General features: G+C 34.5%; 1 protein-coding gene across 1 annotated transcript; it reads right to left on the minus strand.

The window, feature by feature from the left end:
- Window positions 1–2,273: 2,273 nt before the first annotated feature.
- Window positions 2,274–3,497, minus strand: LOC113493592 (fer3-like protein). Its single transcript, XM_026871633.1, has one exon. It carries the CDS (start codon window positions 3,017–3,019, stop codon window positions 2,552–2,554), a length of 468 nt encoding a protein of 155 aa, XP_026727434.1. The 5' UTR covers window positions 3,020–3,497; the 3' UTR covers window positions 2,274–2,551.
- Between the last annotated feature and the right edge of the window lie 16,702 nt (window positions 3,498–20,199).

Raw genomic sequence — 20,199 nt, forward strand, 5'->3', positions numbered from 1 at the left:
ATTTCAAATAAAAGTCTACTGCTACTTGATGAAACTTTTATGGGACCAAATGCCAGCTATTTCACGTTAAGTGACAGAGGATCAACAAAATCGGTTCAGCCAGTCCGAAGTTTTCACCCAGACGAAATAAGGACCTTCTCTTTTTGAAGTCGTTTGAAAAACAAGAGATTCTACAAGCGATTTCTAACTTATCTACTATGGAGTACTAAAATAATTACCAGTTCTCCTATGGACACATCTTGCAAACTAAAATTGCCCTATTTCTGTTAAAAAACAATGTCACCAACGGACACTCACAGCTGACCCCTTTATCGTCCCTCTTCCTGATCTAAGCTCCCTTATTCCGTTGCTACAGAGTTTAATATTGATGAATTTTCAGTTATATAGGGTCAAGTTACGTTGGTTATTGAAACATCTGCCTTATTTGCATAGCCTGGGTCTTGACTGATTGTCCTGTCACTCGAGACATGCTTTCCATAGGGTTATGTCTCAAATGGGGACAAAATACGTCACGCTGCGGTTTGATGGGGGTAGGCAGAATTAGGATGTTAGGTTTTTGTTTAAGAAAACATGCATTAGGAGTTTATGTTGATCTGTTGTGTACTGGAAATAATCTTTTATTTACTGAACGAAAATTTATATATATTATCATATACTTTTATTTCATAAGTAGATGGTCTACTATCGAATTTACTTGTCATAATAAGTAAAAAGCAGAATGCTTTAGTCGACATTAAGTATTAAAAAAGGCCATGTAAAAGTGGTCATATATCCAATATGCAGAATTAATATTTTTTTGTTTAATTTGTAATTAATTTTTTTGTTTAATTTGTAATTAACGTTAGTTATTTTACATAATTTTAATTTGGCTGTGGATTCCAAGATAAGTTGAGTTGTCAATTGTTTTTTCAACTTCTGCCGAACCTTTTCTAAGCCATTTTAAGTTTGCATTTAGATAATTATATTTGTAATGGTAGTATGATGATAAATAAATAAATCATAAGTATTTAGGTTGTGTTCTTTGTAGAAACATATTTCAAGAGATATAATTTCAAAAGATAGAGTGACGATCAGTTAAGGGCTTTAGAATAATGTCACGTGAGTGTTGATTCGGATTATACGTGTAATACAATATTCAGGTATTCCTGCGATTTCAAGCTAGTTGTATATTATTTTATGTTTATCATCTGAAACAGTATGTGCTGACACAGGTTCAGGAGTTTAATATACGCCATTTTCAGGTATTTCTGCGATTTATTAAACGGCGAAGTAAACCTTGAAGTCTATTTTTCGGGTAAAACGATTCAATCTAAGCTATAATACTGATTACTATTAACATGTACCACTTTTGACAAAGCTTCTCTCAACTTCGTGTACCTACGCCATACGACAATTTTTTGTTAATATTTCATTGACTGTTAATTGTGATAATATTTTATTGGACGTATTCAATATTTTGTTTGTTTGTGTGTGTCTTTGTGTATAAGTTAGGGCTTTGTGGTGAAAGTATGAACGAAAAATGAAGTTGTGGTGAAATAAGTAAATTAAGTGTTTTTTTTATTCGAACTACAGAAAAACTGAATATTGACTATAGAAACGTGGATCCTTAACATTTAAGTAACTTGGGTAAAAGTGGGATGATGAAAGTCAGAGGACAAACGACAACATTTTTAAACATAATTCGTATATTTACACATGAAAAAAACATTTTATCACTACTTAAAATTACATAAACAATATATTCTACTATTAACAACTTATATTGGATCAAGCACTCGTTTGAATTCGTACTTATAAAAGTGATATTATTTTAAAAACACAATTTTATAACTAGGTATGTTATGAACACTGGTTGACATAGCAAAACTTGTCTTCAATTTAATAAAATTACAAAATTGCGACAGAAATCCGCTTTCTACTACTGCAAACAGTTATTTCTATTTGATAATAACATAAGAATGGTTGTTTTGCCTCGTTAATTAATTTCACTTTTATAAGTAGTATTCCTTAAAATTTACAATTAAAGTGACTTGCTGATATAATACTTTCGCAGGCAAAGATGGTTAAATCTAATACAAACTTAAGATCTAGCCTAAATCGGTAGGACGGATTACACTGGCGAGTTGTGGCTAACACTAAAATCTAGACTCAAATACAATGGTTCGTTTAATGTCTAGTTAATACAGGCTAAAGGTAACATCAGCTATTTACTTTCTATTACTGAAATTTTTTTAGTTTTGAACTAAGTTCTGAATTCTTTTATTTTTTACAATTAAACACTTAGAATGCTGTTTTCACTAAAAGTTAAAATTTAACTCACAATTAAACAATGTGCACAAGCTAAAAAATCTTATACAAAACCAAGAAAAAAATAAGCGTAAGATTTTAACGTAATACGATACAGTAACTCGACACTTTAAAAGTTAATTTTGAACTTAAAACTTGAAGCAGATTAAACTAACTGGTAACGAGTATTACAGTACTTAAACATAAGTAATAAATATCCCTGTAGGTGATCTCATTTGGCAAACAGCGGCGGTGGGGGGTTACCTTACTGCAGGAGCTCGTACAGAGCTGCTATGTAGGTCTGGGCCATCTGCAGGGTCTCGTACTTCGAGAGCTGGCGGTCAGCGCCCAGCGAAGGTAAGTGTCCTCGGAGTCGGTCAAACGCCTTATTCAAGTTCTGCATCCTTCTCCTCTCGCGGGCATTTGCTGCCAGACGCCTCCTCCTCAACACTGCAGCACTGGTTGCCCTTCCTCTCCTCTTCCCCGAGTCCAGGACCTCGTTGTCCTCAGCACTGTCTTCTAGAACCTCTCGCGACAATCCTCTGTACGCGATGTGAGTGTCCTGGTTAATGCTTCCGTCGATTGAAGGTGTTGGCTCCAAGCTCGAGCGGCCGGAGTCAGGCGACCGCGGCCAGTTGAGGTAGCACTCCTCAGTCGTATACTCCAGCATCACGTCAGACGCGAACATGTCCTTCTCATAGATGAGTCGGTGTCCGTAAGTTTCGGCGGTCATTTTGGCTCGCGATTGATACAGGTGCGCACGGTGCGGTGTCCCACAGGGGTCTACTTTCGGCGCTTACCTGGCTACCTTATATAGGTTCCCTGTTTGTGCGAAAAGGTTCGACGGGATAGCACGCGTGAGTGCGAGCGGGACGGCGAGAGGTTCCGAGAGGGTAATTTAAGGCCAATCATCATTAATTATTTCCTCCCCCGGGCGCTGCGAGTATTGTAGGTAGCGTTTGACTCCACGACTCTATTTTTGTGGTACAATGCCTGTTGTTAACCTTGTAACTATTAAAGTATTGTAAATATATTACAAAGGTAATACACGCCGATTGTTGTTTGTTGAGATGGAATTCCTGCTCTTTTTGTGACGTAATGTAGAGCAAAATAACAACTGAGTTTAGAGAAGCGGTTAATGTCACTTTTTTGCTGGTTTAATCAACGAAACGAAAAAAAATAATGAAGAAAGTATTTTGTTAATATCAGAAATGAAAGATAAACATCTAAAATGTAACAATTCTGTGCTATGTTGCCATGTTTTTATTTAGTTCATGTTTTTACTGTCGAATTTTAATTTCTGTATCAAACAAAAAAATATATGTTGCGTTTTTCTACCCATTACCGGGATTAACATTATGTAGTAATATTTTTGAAATATATTGTGCTTTTCACATCTATTTCTAATATATGAAGCTGAAGTTTGTTTGTTTGTTTCAACGCGCTAATCTCAAGAACTATTGGTCCAAATTGCAAATGGTCTATTCAACAATTTATGTTGAATAGACCATTCATCGAGGAAGGCTTTAGGCTATAAACCATCACGCTGCGACTAATAGTAGCGAAGATACAATGGAAAAATGAAAAAACAGGACAGTTATAAATCATAACTTACATCTTTTACCCACGGGAACGAAGTCGCGGGCAACAACTAGTTTAATATAAAAGTTTTGTATTATTTTAGAATATTTGACTTATATTCTATTTTCTCACTTCATAAAATTTTCTCCACATTTTCTTAAGCATAAACAAACGACCATTCATGATCATGATGAACGTGAACCAGTCACCACTCGACACCGTCGCGAGTCGGGAACCGAACCCGCGATACTCTTCACGAGATGCACCCACTGGGTGAAACTCAAAACTGTACTGTTGGTGGGCTGTGAACTCATTGACGTAAGAAACATACGGTCATAATATTGGATGCGGTATATGATGTTACAGTCACTATTTCTATTAATTTTAATGTATCTAACACTTAAAAGAAAATTGAAATTACTGAAGAATTACATTACGGTCAGTTCATAAAAATACTTACAGGAAAGACTTCAATGCAGCGTAACTTAAACTCTATTCTTTAATAGGATAGTCCTACTAAAAAAATCAACACTACGTTAGGTATTAACAGTAATATAATTATTTGGTAGTAAAACTAATAATTACAAATCTAGACCATAATTAGTCATCTCAACAAATTTATAACTAACCAAACGTCGCGGTCGTCGAAATTTTAACGTAAGTTTATTTTATAGATGACACGATACCACATCCAAACTGCAACATAATATACATTCATGTAGGAGGCATCCTCGTCCCGCCCGGTGTGGTCCTGACGTCTTCACAACCTCCTTCTGTGACCAAATACTCTACTTTTACAGTTACTTTACTGACCTAGCTACATACAATCATAAAATATCTGAAGTCCTAGATCCCAGTTTAATAGGATCTAAAGCAGAATGTTTATTGCTAAGATGTTTCTATTACATAGTAACAGAACTGTCACGGCATTCGTATTGAAGACTACACCAGACAGGAGACGTACAAAAGATCAAAATCGGTTAAGAATAACAACTAAAAGCTGAAAAGATAAATAAAACTGCAAAGAGTTTGAGATTTCATATTCGAAGTTCTTCAAAAGCATCATGAATGAAAAAGTATCGGTCTAGTTCGATTCAGACTCAGGAATTAGGCGTTACTTACATATAAGGCAAAATTGAAAAAATATAGTCACCAATCTGCGCGGCCCAATCGTTGCTTAACCTCGCAAACCCAACAACGTAAATTAATCATTTACGAAAAATCCAATTGTCTTCATATACCAATATACAGCTTGGTCATAGACGGACCAAAAACCAGCGTAGACTTAGCAATAAAAGTCCCATATTTACCCTACCATACTTGTAATTTGTAATTTGGCTAGAACTCTACCCACCCCAAGTAAAATAAGGCCGTATACAAAGGTTCCCAAGCCACTATGAGGTCAAGAACATTGTTTTTTCAACGATCATTTTACACATCATTAACCCGTTACCGCGGCTCGGATTTCGCGACCCATAAAAAAATACTAAGGGTCTACTGTACCCTTGTCTTTTTATGTTAGTTTTACTAAATTACTTAATCTGAATTGTTAGTTTGATGATCATAAATTATATGAAGTTGTAATGCTAATTTTTACATTATGATTTTGATATGAATTTCCATATTTTTGTGTGCGTATTACACAGAGTTAAGACTTTTTAACATTACTTTGATTATAGTATTATTTTTTCTCTTAGAATTTTCATAAAAAAAAAATTATATGTCTTACTAAAGAATGTTTTTTTCTTTTCTTTTTTTATACATACAGTAGCATCTGAAAGGCTAATTCAGGAGGTTTTTTCTAAATCAGACTCATTAGCATAAAATTCGATGTTTGAAGCCCATCTAAAGTATACTTGAACAAACTAACATGCTAACATGCTAACTGCCTTATGTCATTATGTAACTCAATTTTTTTATTACCCGCCTTCAAAAAGGGGTTCTCATTTTAGCCAGTTTGTTTTTAAATTAACTACAAACTGTATTAGTATGATGAAAGTACTCCCAAATACAAAACAAATCTTTTCCGTAGACCAAAAATCTCACATTTTCAAATCAGATTTTCTTCCTACTATCCCATTTCATTGTTTACCAGTATACAATAACAGAACGAAACGTAACGGAATACCGAAATAAGTTGACTGTGAAAAATCAACAAAAAATAAGAAAAAAAAATACAAAAGTCCCGATTGTAACGGGATCAGTAAGGGTTGGTCCCGTTACCGGAGGTCCGGGTTCACTTCCGATCTAATTTTATGAGAATTGACTTGATACGAGGTGATACGGTTTATGTAATTAAGTGTTGTACAGTTTTAAAGGAGAAATAAAAAAAAACGGTTCAAGTGAATGTAACGTGAATAAAGGTGATCGCGGTTATGATATTCAAAGCCTATTTAAAACTTTGTAAATGTGCTTTTAGGATTGTTATCAATAAAATTGCAGCAATAGTAAAAACTCAAATAAACTGAAAGTTAAATAAATTGAGCAAACAGCCAATTCAGAATAAAAGGAATTTACAAATGATTCCCGTTTTTCAGATACTCCATTTGAACATTACGATAAATTGAAAGCAGGTATTGAGAATGCTTAATTTGTAGCGCTAGAAATTCTTCAGTTTCCTTAATTTAGCATCAAATTATCAATATATAAATGAGTACAAATTAATTTAAACCAAAAACCTCATAGCTAAATACAAAGAAAAATAAAATCTCTTACTACCATGTTCAATAATTTTATAATAAACGGAAGTTTTGGCTGATTTCTAGAGCAGGTTAATTTTAAAAAACCTTCTCAGTGTGTGGGCGAACTTAACAATCATTGATTGATAACATTTGCATAATTTTATAACAACAATAACATTTATAACATGATAAATAAATGGGCAAAATATACCCCGACTCCTTTTAGGGTTATGAATATTTATATAATTTTTATTTATTGGAAACAATCTATTCGAAATGAAGACATTAGGGTTTTAAAGCGGGATTCTTTTGTTTTATTTTTAAACAGAAGTTTTTTCTGTATGAAGTGGTTCTACTTTGACAATACCCTTTTTTAAAGTCTGATCAAACTTCGGTATAGTATACCCCGATTGTTAGTTGAAAAGTATACAATGATCCTACTTGTACAATTGTAATCCAAATAAAAATTTGCAATTTGACAGCAATAATTTGAACGCCGCGCTGCGCTTTTGAAGGACACCCAAAAAAGTTAACTCTTACGACGTTTCTTTTTTTACCTTTTGTTCTTTTACCCCACACAGTGTCACCAAACAAAACTATATCATTTATCAAATGTAAGATAAACCATAAAGTGTCATCTAACAGGAAATCGAAGGCCATAGACAAACGGAAGCGGCGCCATATTGCGTGGCAAATTACAGTTAAACACAAAATGATAGAGTTTAGCGAAATTATAGAGCGGCGTGATAGAGAACTGTTACTTTTGACGCGGTTTTAAATTCCTACCGTTTATGAAACGTCTTGGGAGGCTGTTTTTTTTATTATTTTTGGGTTTGAAAGTGTTTTTAATGTTAGTTTTAACGGTAGGATAACCAGTAGTTGCAAAAATAAGTAGTTACGAGTTGTTTTTGTGTGAGACGCGTCTAATTGGTTTTTAAGAGTATAAACCACAAATCGTTTGCTCTCTTAAAATAGAAACAGACAAATAAGCGCAAAACCTCTTTTTTTGGATCGATTGAAAATACAAAAGCAAACCTTCAGTGTAATAATGTAATTTCATTTCATATAACATACACGATGTTATAATAGTAACTTGCACAACCACAATCGGCTGGGCCGTTTTTATAAAATTTTATCTGCATATTTAGAGCGTCTGAGAACTGGCTATTATCAATTTTGATACCTCTAAGGGATAGAGATTGTCTACGCTAGCGAAAACATCTAGATTTTATTGACTGGCGATCTTAGCTGAAAATCTTCATACCATTACTTTTTCCACTGCTACCTACAAATAGCGTTACTGGCCGGTCAAACAAACAAACTACAAATCAAATTAAGTGTATTACAGTCACGGTAGCTGACCATATGATTGTCGACCATTTGCCAAGAATGTCATTGTGGAGTGGACACGGCATCGGCATCATAACGGGATTGATGTGAGTGGTGTGATTCAACGTGACAGTTTTGTATCGGTTGTTTTAACGGGCTGAAAGAATTCCATTTATGGTAGATTAGCTATTGATTCGCTTAGTTTGGAAGTCGGTTATAGCTGCACTCTTCAGAAACATACTATCTCTTTTTCGACTATAACTACTTTGGCTATGTTCATCTACCTCTAGGTATGCCAAATTTCATCGGAAAGCGGTCTACCCGTTTCGGTGTAAAGAGGAAACAAACATACATCCATAAACACTAATGTAGGTATTCACTTACTTTCGCATTTATAATATTAGTGTTATTCTAAAACGAATGATACACTTATAATATGTCGTATGTAAGCTAATCATTATCAGAGCGATGCTTAATTGAGATAAATATTTAAAATCATTAAAACAGGTTGCATTTCATTATAAATCCCTTATTAAAGTATAATATTTTTAATTACTTATAAGCAGACTTTATGCATGTCGCAAATTAGTTATTTTTTATGTTTTTTCCCTATTTAACTGATGATAAATAGTGAGATTCGAAATAGGCATTTGAGCATCCAAGCGCTTTAGTTAAGTAAAAAAAACATTTAAGAAATCTGTTCTGATACCAGATGTTTTTAGTTTTCATGACACGCGACCAAACTATACAGCAACTGTTTCTCCAAAAGTATAACTTTATAAAATCAACTTACAAGAAACCCTATCTTCCACGACATAAAGTTGAAGTTCCTATAACACGAATACCTGTCAAAAAATCAAAGGAAAAATACAAGGTTGCATCATACTCTTATTCCTTTAGTGTTGAGGTTGTATGGGATTACATAAAGTGTATGAAAACGGGAGCAGCCATTACCTGCAACAATGGTCTGGTCAAACAACGATACGGGGTCAACTCGAGCACCTGTGCAACTCCGCTCGATGCCTTCTGTGCTAGGGTTGACGCTACTTCAAGAGTATGTTGTGATTTTTTGGATGAATCCGTGCACTAATATATTAAGCAGGTACTTGAATTATTTCATAAAAATGCAATTCGAAAAAATTTACACCCACTTGCTATCCATTAGAATGATATTCATTTATTACAACTTATGAATATTTAAAACAAAGAAATATTTCATATTTAACAACAATGCATAATTTTATTGATTTAAGCAAATTCATCCTTATTTTACAGGGGATTTCACTAACATTCAAGTCGCATGCAGAAAGAAATCCAGACGAACGAGCTTTCGTGAATCGGCGAATGTCCTACGCTAGGGCTGAAATCGTGCACAGTGGCTTAGACGTGGTGACTCAAACCAGTCGGCTATCCGTATAAATAATTCTACCAACTGAAATACATTATGCTTAAAATACTATAAGTAACAGTACGCTTGCCAGCCCTACGCAAAACATAAATTTTAACAGAAATAAACAATAAGCAGGAGCAAATCTTTTGAGAACTTTATCTTTCGGGAGTTTTAAACAATTTCGTCGTGCGCTGTGTGTTGTGCGTGGCATTACGTTGTGTGTAAACGTTGTGTAAGTAGTACTGTGAGCTTTGTGCTTTTGTCAGTGATTCTGATAATACAATACGGACACGCAACTTATGTAATAATGGCGGATTTTTATGATTTTATCATGTTTTTCGTTCATTCACTTTTGGACTCGTGGTACAAATACAACTGCACAAGTTGATTGATCACAGATTAGTTTACGTTTGAAATGATCCGTTAAGGCCCCGATTCTGCTATTTACAAGTACAATGGCAGATGAATGAATGGCAATTGGATTCAATTTGAAATTATTCCTTTTCTCTTAAGCATTTTGCCAATACAGTAATTGGAAGTTAATTGTATTGACCTTGAGTGTACCGTTTCGTACTGAATTTCCAATTGTTGTGTAGAAAAATGCTTAAGATAATACGAAAATGGTCATTTTAAGCCAAATTTCATACATTCATCGGCCGTTGTAGATAGCAGAATTGGGGCCCAGGTCTCTAATTTATCTTAACACAGCTTTTGATAAGTAATTGCTGTCTTTGCGTGATTTAAAGCCAAGCTTTAAATAACAATCAACAAAAAAAGACGAAATAGTAAAAGGTTAACAATAAAAACTCGTTAAAATCAATCTATAGTCTATAAGTAACAGCAAAAAACTACATTTTGATACAGTTTATAATAATTTGATCTTGATTTTGACTACTTCACACCCTCAAGCATTTCCCTTAGAAATCAAATTGGTACAAGATTAGACAAACAATTGGTTATCAATTATTTTAATGACGGAAAAGATATTAAATCACGATTTTGTTTTTATAAGGAACGAAAGTGTTGATTTTAGCCTCAGGGAACAATTCACACCTCGATCTAACATAACGCAGAAAAATAAGTTTCGTTTACGTTTTCGTTCCAGACAAAATCTCGTACAAAATGTTAGAAGACGTTCCGGGTGTACAAATATTTTTTAGTGAGTTACTGGTTTTGGCAGTTGCCGAAAACTTAATAGGCATGTTGAATAATTTTGAGATAGTCTTGGGCACGGGAGCTGTATTCAAATAAGTTTTGAATTATACAAACAATGGTAAGAATACATAAATAGTATAAATACAAATCAAATAAATAAGGTACCGTTAGAAAAATATTAAATACTGAGTATTTATAAAAAAATACAATTTTATAATTTAATCTTTGGGAACTGCAAAATAGTATCTAATATCAAAATTAGTATCGGTTGTGACCCGTTCCAGATTTAATACTTAAGTCAAAGAAAATATTTGACGTAGGTACTAAATTGCAATGGCAATAAGATTAATAAAAACCTCAAATATTGGTTCTCATTTTACCATATTAACATTACAAAGAAATAAAACAAACTTCAAGCAGTTAGCCAGAGCGCTACAACAGCTTTACTGGCTGGCTATATTGCATTTCGTACATTACCATCTTCGTCGATACATTATTGACACTCCAACAGAGTTTAAAAATAAACTGACATAGGTACTTTTAAATTATTAATCGTGTAATGAATTTATAATTATTGAATATGTTTTTAATAAATTTGTCATGTTAAGTTATATTTTTTTTTTAAGTATTAGTATCATAATAGAGGCAGAATGTCATTATTTCGTTAGTCTATGATGTTCAGTCGAGAAAAATGTGACTGGGCGGAAATTTTGAAAAGAGAAGAAGAAAAAAAGGGATTCTGTTCGGACATCTCGTCGAATGAAATGAAAAAGTTGTAATTTACGAGTGTGAATAATATAATTGTTATTTAAAGTAAGCAGTTTTAATAATTTCCTGAATACTAACACGAATTAAGAGAGAGTTCATTACAATCGTAGTATATCACAATATCTCACCACTTACTTATCTCTCCCACAATCATTTTACATCAGCCCATTACCCCATTGGCACAAAAAGGAGCAATCAAAAGCCTTCATTCACCACCCTGAACGGAATCTGACCTTCCAAACACAACGGTACAGACCTTGCTCGGTAAAAGTATCCCAATGAATACCTCATAAAACATAAATAATAAAGTATCCAAGGATACCACCATCACGCTATCCCACAAAGACTCTTTACAATTCAAGGAGTCCGTATATGCGGTTTCGAGACCCTCGGTTCACAAACTGTTGAAAAGAGGTTTATTTTAAACACAGTTTAAAGTAAATTGGTGTGTTTTTGTTCTGTCTACAGTTAATTCTAAGCGGTTGCAATGTTTTAATGATCTTGTGTTAAAGAGCTTAGCTGCAGATCGCTATTTGCTTGCATCTATTTGAGCAGGGACTTTTGACCGCTATGCAGTAAGTCTAATCAGGATTTTGCGGTGTCACCAATCTTAACGGATAACTGATTAGTGTAGGTTGATAAGGATTAAATGCCGTAGTGTGGAGTATTTTTTCCTAATTTGCAGGTTGGCTTCAATCCAGAAACATAACACGCCTGCTTCGTCTTAAATAAATTCAATAGGTACACAGTTTTTAGTGTTCAAGAAGTTCTTAAAGAGTAGGTACCACCTTTTCATAACCAAGCAGCTGTTTTACTCGATATAGCCATTATGATAGAAACTACTTACTAGTTAGAAGATTTATTTTATGTAACTGTAAATGTTAGATACCATTAAACTTTTCACCAAACCATAAAATTTCATAATTATTTTTAGGAAGCGAGGATTTACGCATAACTACCTTTCCATAATTTCATCAAAACTTGTTTGTCACGGTCTTAAATACCACCTTAATTATTCCGCTAGACAAAACCAGCAGTAATCATAACTGCTATTATTTTAGTACAAAAACAACACAAAAGCCCCGACCACACTTATGACAAATGGATTAAAGTGACGTCCGCAGTGTGCACACAGCCTACCGCATTGCTTAAAAAAAAATGTCTTTGTCGCTAACCGCAAAAAGGTATATTAGTAACAAGTTTTTTGCTATTGTTTTAACACACCCATTCAAACTTACACTCTATTATAAACACTTTAAAGTTCAATTTCGAAAAGCTTGCGACTTGTTCTATAGTTTTTGCAAAATTGGTCCGCAATTTTAATTTGGTAAAGATTAGAGAATTTTCAACCTTATTCAACTTGTGTTAAGATTGATTAGATTATGTTAAATTATTTGTTTTTCGCAGATAATTATAACGCTTCGACAAACAAATAGTAATTTGTCATAGAACAAAAAATGTATTAGAATAGTTTTTGCAGTTGTTAGACAAATATTGGTTTTAATAACTAATATTAGTGATTTGTTTGTATTTCTTCTTTGAAGTATTTTCTATAATTATTGACGGAATATTGCTTTGAAGATTAGCGACTTTTTCTAGTTCCTATTACTGACAATGTATGCTCCAAATAATATGGAATTAATTTAGTAATGTGAAGATGATAAAATACAATTCAGATCGAATTTTTGTTAGTTGAGGTACAGTCAACAGCAAAATTAGATGATCAAAATTAAGAAATTCACCGCCGCAATACTAATTAACGGCGTTCAGGACAGATTTTTTTTTTGTCGATTGTCCCTACTTGTATACTTTTCATTATTTCGATGCTACGCAGTTCTGACGCGAACTCTTATCATTATTATTAAATGACAGATTTTCGTTTCATTATCTACTTTTGCTGTTGACTGCGCCTATCTCCTTTTTTATTCCATAGTGAATCCACATTTATACAGAAGATATCATTACAAATATTTTAAACTGCATGTCTATCACAATCACAATTATAGTAAAAATAACAAAAACTAAACATTTTTTACTGTACAGGATTTGAGCAAACAAGCTCGTCGGTGATTACGCCTGATTATTGGGTGCGGGTTCGATTCCCGATTATAGATATTTTTCGGTTAGAATTTGGCGGTTAGCAATATAGTTTTGGCGTGTAATAATGAATTATAGTTTGCCGGTTTGTTTGTTTTTCGACAAATTACTTTTTTTGTTGTTAAATTGGAAGCATAAGCAAGAAAGTTAGATAATTTGGTTTGGTAGTGCCCTGTTATTTGTTGTGTATACAATTAGATAAACTCAAATAAACTACATCTTCGTGTGAAGACGGGAATTCGGGAGGCCAATCTTAAGTTACATTTATTGTATGACCTGAGATTATTCCTATAGGTACGGGGATCAACTGCAGACTCTTCTTTATTTCTCAGGTTTCCAGAGTACTATGCAGCTCTCTAGACAACTGGTACAGTGAGATACCGCATAAATAAGAAAATACAATGTAGCTTTTTGAGATTAGAAGAAACTAAGCAGCAGCTACCATCATCTGCATCTGATGAGGACATCGTCAACAAAATCATTAAAAACATTTTATACCAGCAAGACACCAATAGTTTGACCAGACCCTATCAAAAACTAATTTTCACAAAATTTACAAAACTGACCTGACCTAACAACCCATAATAACTTAATGCTAACCCTATAAGGCGCCAAACATTATTTTTTATCAAAAAACAAAGCATTTTACGCCCACTGTTGGTTTTACGATATTACTTAATCTCCTCGTTATAAAAATAATATAAAAAATGGCGCCTCAACTATGGCGCGCTTTTTGTGGACGCCATTTTGAAAAAATCTATTTTATTGGATATTTTATTGCTTGTTTTCGGTTATATTCGACTGCCGTTTGCTGTAATCATAGGTTTTCTGCGAAATAACTAGGTTGGTTGTAATATTGGTGAAATAATTGGTAAATGCTACTAAATAGTAGGCGCCTTGCTAGTGTTATGTTTGTAGCTTTGGAGTCGGACAATCATTGCAATCTGTTGTATTTTTTTTGCAGTAGATATATATTGTAGGTTGAGAAGATCGTGCCAGTATAAACAAGACGAAAACACTTTGGTGGAATGTTTTGAACTGTTTCAAAAAGATACCTGTTTAATAAATTAGGCCTCGTGCTATTACAAAAGTCGTATTAAACTGTACCTACAATGATATAGTACCTGCCGTACCTGGTCATGATGATGGATAATATAAGTTATTTCGACTGCCTAACTTAGATTTTACGGAAAATATCTATCACATCAAAACTTGCGAGGTTTTTTCGACAACATGAAACAAAATGAAGACAAAACTAAATTCACACGATTCACCCAAGTTCTTTCAGTTTATTTAGTTTAGTAAAGCACATAATTAAGTTAAAATAAGGCGCTGTTGACCTGAGACGATATAGCACCGATCGTGGCCCACGTTTAATTGGCCGGCGAACTGGGAGCGGGGGCGGCGCGCGCGCAGCGACCATTGATAAAGTAAGTACAGACTGGACAGAGTGTGAAAAGTATTTTGGTTTCTAAAACTCTTCGTTGACTTGGTTGATCTTCAAGCTAAGACAGATTTCACCTAGGCAAATAGTGATTTAATTGAAAATAAATTGATGAACTCTTTATTTTTATACTTCCTTAAATTTTATAAACATTGTAGGTTCTTAAAGATTTCGCTCACGTTAATTACACAGGTACAAATAAACAAAACTGGGCAGAAGTTGCTTTTTTTGGATGAAGTATATTTCGAATATTTTCCACTCACGAATTTGATAGTCAAATAACCAAAACCTTTGGTAAAGAAACAATAAAAACAGCAGAGCACTTAAAGTCCCAATACAAGTAGGCACAAACCTCACCACAGTTTCTCTCGTCTGATTCCCCTACTCTTTGCCCCGCACATCCAATCAATGAATGATTTATGGCGCTAAGCGGCCGGATGTTTGTTTAATCGATTACCTTTATGATTATGACGGTAGCGCCTCAAGTAGAGCCTGATTGCGCCTTTCTGGATAAAAAGGTTCTTTTCGTTTTTTCGCATACGCTGTAAATGGGTCAATTTTGGGACTGGTGTGATGAAATTTCGCTGTTGTAAACATTATAACGTGGGATTTTGATCTGTTCTTAATGTTGTTTTTTTTGACCAAAAATCTTCCAAGCTTCTTCAATTTTAAAGTCTATTTTTTTCTGCAAGCATTAGAGGAATAACATTTATACAGATTCGACAAGTCCTGTCAATTCGAAGCCATAATCAAGCCAGTACTGATTCGATGTAGTGATTTGATAAGAGAAATGCAAATTGTTTTTCATATCAGGATTAGAGAGCTTTAAATTGTTTACATTTATGTAAGTATTCAGCATGTAACTTCAATGCTTTAAAGCTTCGTTGACGTAAATTTTCATCTATAAGCTTCAAACATTTGGCCGTATTAGTTAGCTCATAGTCTCTTCCAAATAATGCCCCTCTTTTTCATTGTATGGTTATTGTACAATCTGGTGTCAGATTTAAAGCAGACTGTGGAGTTCTGCTGTAACTTTACACACGCTTGAAAAATGTGAATTTTTGGTCTGTGAAGTTAAAGAAGGTGTGCCGGTTTCCCTACATTGATTTCATTTATCGTTTTTACCATTTGACAATTATACTTACTTTGTAAATTCGCACATAATTTCAAATAGACATTTATTCTCAGGATTTGAATCTACGACCTTTCTTTTTATAGTCGAACGCTCATACCACCAGACTATTCTATAAAATTCCCATCAAAAAGTACAACAGATATCACGCACTACCTTTGACTTTCACACCAATACCAAGTCAAGTACACCAGGGCGCTTCACGCAACCCCGTGGGAACGACTCACGACACCATCTTTGTACATTCCCATAAGGCACGCTCACCCACCGTGACAGCCTTATGCTAATTACAGCATGTCGCCACACCTGCCTCGATCTAACTAATATGGGTTACTGGGCTGGCTTCAGCGGTTTTTCATGAGGATCAATTGACTTTTAATATCAGCTGACTTTGTGATTTGAAAACCTCAATCGAGAGCCATCTGTGAGTCTTTTTTGCCATTTTTAGCAAGAGGATCTTTATTAAGGAATTTAAAGTTACATTAAATGGTATATATTCTTAAAACTTTTCCAAGCGAAATAGAGCGGCATAGAGAGATCTCGTTTAGAACTTGAAAAATTTTAGTCTAAGAGGGGATGACGGCCACCTGTTTCGAACATTGGAAATTTATTTTTGGTATAAATGGTCTAAACCGTGTTCGTAAGTCCAAATCTCAACTTTGAATGTTACAGCAACATTAACATCAGTAAACTTATTTAGTAAGACATTTTACTTAGGTGAAGCTCTGAAATACATATTACTTTTTCCTTAAACAAAAGTAAGAAACTCGCACTAATGAATTTAATCCTTTTGTGGCGAGGGTTCACAAACTTTCAAGTCACATGCGCAATCACACTCAGAACAAGGATCGAATTTGCGACACGTCGCGCACAATTGGTGTCTCGTGGTGACCTTAACCTCTAACCGTGCTGCAAATATTAGAAGTTAAGGACCACTCGCTTTATAACTTTGCAATAGATTCTACATCGACAATACAAACGGTATTTTCTTGTTTACCCCCCACTTCACTAGCCTACCCTTAACACATGGTGCCTCAGTGCAATACCGTTGAAATGATAATGTTTCACGCTCTGATGCTGCTATACGATGGACATTACTGGCTTATATCGTGATACCATCGGGGAGCTGACCCGGAAAGAAGATTTGAATAACTGCGTCAATGATAGTTATCAAATTACTTTCATTTATATTGATGAATGAGAAGTTTGTTAGTATTCTTAACGTCATAAGTAAGTTACTAATAGCAACGGTTGTTGAAGGCAGCCCCTTGTTCGCTAGCTGTTGAATTGTTAAACATATTTATAGTTTCGTTATGACCTTCAGGTTTTTATACAGTCAAGTGCCAGTCAGACTGGCGACACTGTGGGCTCCTTCAAAATAGGTTTAAGATAAACAAATGGGTTGGATGTCAAATCAATTTGAGGGTATCGATTAGAAAGTCAATGAATACATACATATTTATTTAAACATCACGGTGGACTTACCTACAGACAAACAACAGTAAGTTAGACTGAGATCCGATAACAAGTCCTCACGTATAGAGTACAGACTAATCAAGAAAATACTCGGACACTAGGTACGATGATAAGACTGTACCCAAACCCTTATATAAGAATCATTCTTCAATAAACTCATTACCACAGCATCAATTGACACAAAACATATCAACACAATTCGTCCAATTTCTGGAAACCCGTAAAATGACCGTGCCGAGTTCGAACCTGTGACATATGGCGCGTCGGTTACCACGTGTCGCCCACCTGAGCCTGCACGTGCTACATCGAGGGGTTTTTTTACAAAATTAACCTTCTCTAAACGATTTGTTGGAGCATGTTTACTGTTTACCCTGTCAGAGATAGTTGGGGGAAAGTAATCAAGACTTTCAAGACTGGAACTGTGGAAGGGTTGGCAGTGGAAACTAGAGATATGTGGATGGCACAAACATACCTACACATACCGTCTGAGATACTGTAGTCTGTGAGTTCGACAATAAGTATATGAAGTTCTAGATTTAAGATGGTATAGACTAATCTGTATGCTGATAGACATTGACTACACTTTACTATCTGATATTACTTTATCGTGGAATGTAAAATTAGTATAAAAGATGATTCTTTAGAAGTCCAGTCAATTGTTGTGTAGTTTCAATTCAAATCGAGCATTATCTATCCATATCCAGAAAATCTATCCAAAAATCGGGGCTTAAATTTTTAAGATGTAGTTATATTTTACAGTATGTATAAACTTAATATCCATCAGTGCAAGGAGCAATAAAATAAGCTAAATGTAATCTGTGATCACCGAATTTCTCTTATTAGGGATCTTGAAGGCAAAAATGACAAAGAACACATGTCAAATTTCGAAACACTAACATTGCACTTGAACAAGCAAGACCATCTAATAAATAAAACAGGGGTTGATTCAGGGTCAATTGCAGGGCACAGGGGATCACCCCACAGTGTATGTTCAACAATTTTAATTAGCTACCCGATGGACAACCGTTATGAACATATGGGTGACTTATGGGACCTGCAATGGGGTTCAAATAGCTATAGAAATTCAAACGGAATTAAATATTTTTAGTATTTATACGGATATTGTCATTGTAGCAAGAATTTTATATTTGGCAGTAGATATTTTGTTTTTTAAAGGGTTGAAATTATAATTTTATCGAGGAGGCTTTAAGATCACTTATACCTTTGCATTTCGGATAATCCTTAGCCTCCTTAAAGCACGATAGTCAAACCAGTTCAAATGGCCATACCATGTTCATAGGAAAAAGATCTGCGGGGGCCATGAAGTGCGATTAATTATGCTTCCATTCATCGTAGGCCATTAGGTATAAGTTATATTAGCCTACGTTATAAACAACAGCAGAATATGGTCTTGTACAAACATAGTTTTTTTTTTATGTAGACGCATGAGTTGGGCGGCGCAATAACCAGCGGATGACCAAAAGGCTTCCATGACACCTCATTTATCCAATAATGATAATTATTTTACAGGTTACAGGAACATCCATACCGACATACACAAACAGGCCATTATCATAACCCTTGTTTTTGCTCTACCGTAGACGCCGTAGCGGGATAAATAGAAAATAGGATAATGTTTTAAGATATCCGTATTGGTGTTTAGCTAGACCTCACATAAAACTTAGTCTTATACCAGTAGTGGGGTAAGTATACTAATCATTGTAGTTACTTGTGTTGTAAGATTACTAGGCTTGCAGTTTAGTAGTCCAATCTCTCTATAGTACTACGATCGGCAAACCGCATACAACTAAAGCGAAATTCCCATAGCATTACAAAATACCACCACTACCTGCGGCCCCGGCTTTTTTCACAATAATTCGACCATTTTTTTCCTCTCAGTGATACTTTAGCTATTATTTCGTCATAAAATACTCTATCAAAACATTTTTGGGTATTCGAGACGGATCCGAATGATTAGACTTGTTTTTTATTGTTTTTTGTAGAAATAGCGAGTGGAACCACGCACTGTGTCTGACCTTTTTGGAATGCACTTGTTTTAAAGAAAGGTATCTTGATAAGTTACTTTTGTTTCTAAAGGCAGACTAAACTTTTATAGTTGTAATTAAAATGAATTTGCGTTTGTTTCTTAATCAAATTTTTTCAATCAATTCCTTTATGATTTTAGTTATTTTACTGCTACCAGCCGCTATTTAAATGCAGTATCTTGCAGGATTTTCGTTCATAAGAATGACAGTCCGAAATTTAAGTGAAGGTAACTACATATTCGGAATAAAACAAAAACTTAATTTCTATATTTTTATATTTTTTAAGATGCCTGAAGATTATTCTGTCATAAGTTGTAACGGTCTTATAATTCGCGGGAATGTGTTAAAAATAACATATTATCAACACTCGCTCTAATTTTCAACCCCTAACAAGGGTTGACAAAAACGTGTCAACGGGTTGCGGAGATGATTACACACAATCGGATAAACATTATCTCTAATATGTTTATAATAAGGTCATTTGTCACTTCATCCCTTAGATTAAGAACTAGTTTTGTAGGAGCGCTTAAAAAAACTGTTAATAGCTACATAAATCACTCTACTGGATCATTATGAAGGGTAGGTATGTAAGGTTTATTGATAAGGAACTTACTCGAAATCGTTTCTTACACAATATCCAAAAAGAACTTTACATTGTTATACATTTTTGGTCGAAAATTAATAGGTATCGAGTTATCTTTTCACTGTTTCAGTTACATCGAGAGCAAAACTCTAAAGTGGCCACTAGCGACATCTAGTTTTATTTTACATGAACATAGTCTGCTACTATTGTTCCACATCGTCGAGTAGTTTTA

Source organism: Trichoplusia ni, chromosome 4 (genome assembly GCF_003590095.1).
Source record: "Trichoplusia ni isolate ovarian cell line Hi5 chromosome 4, tn1, whole genome shotgun sequence".
Lineage (NCBI taxonomy): Eukaryota > Metazoa > Arthropoda > Insecta > Lepidoptera > Noctuidae > Trichoplusia > Trichoplusia ni.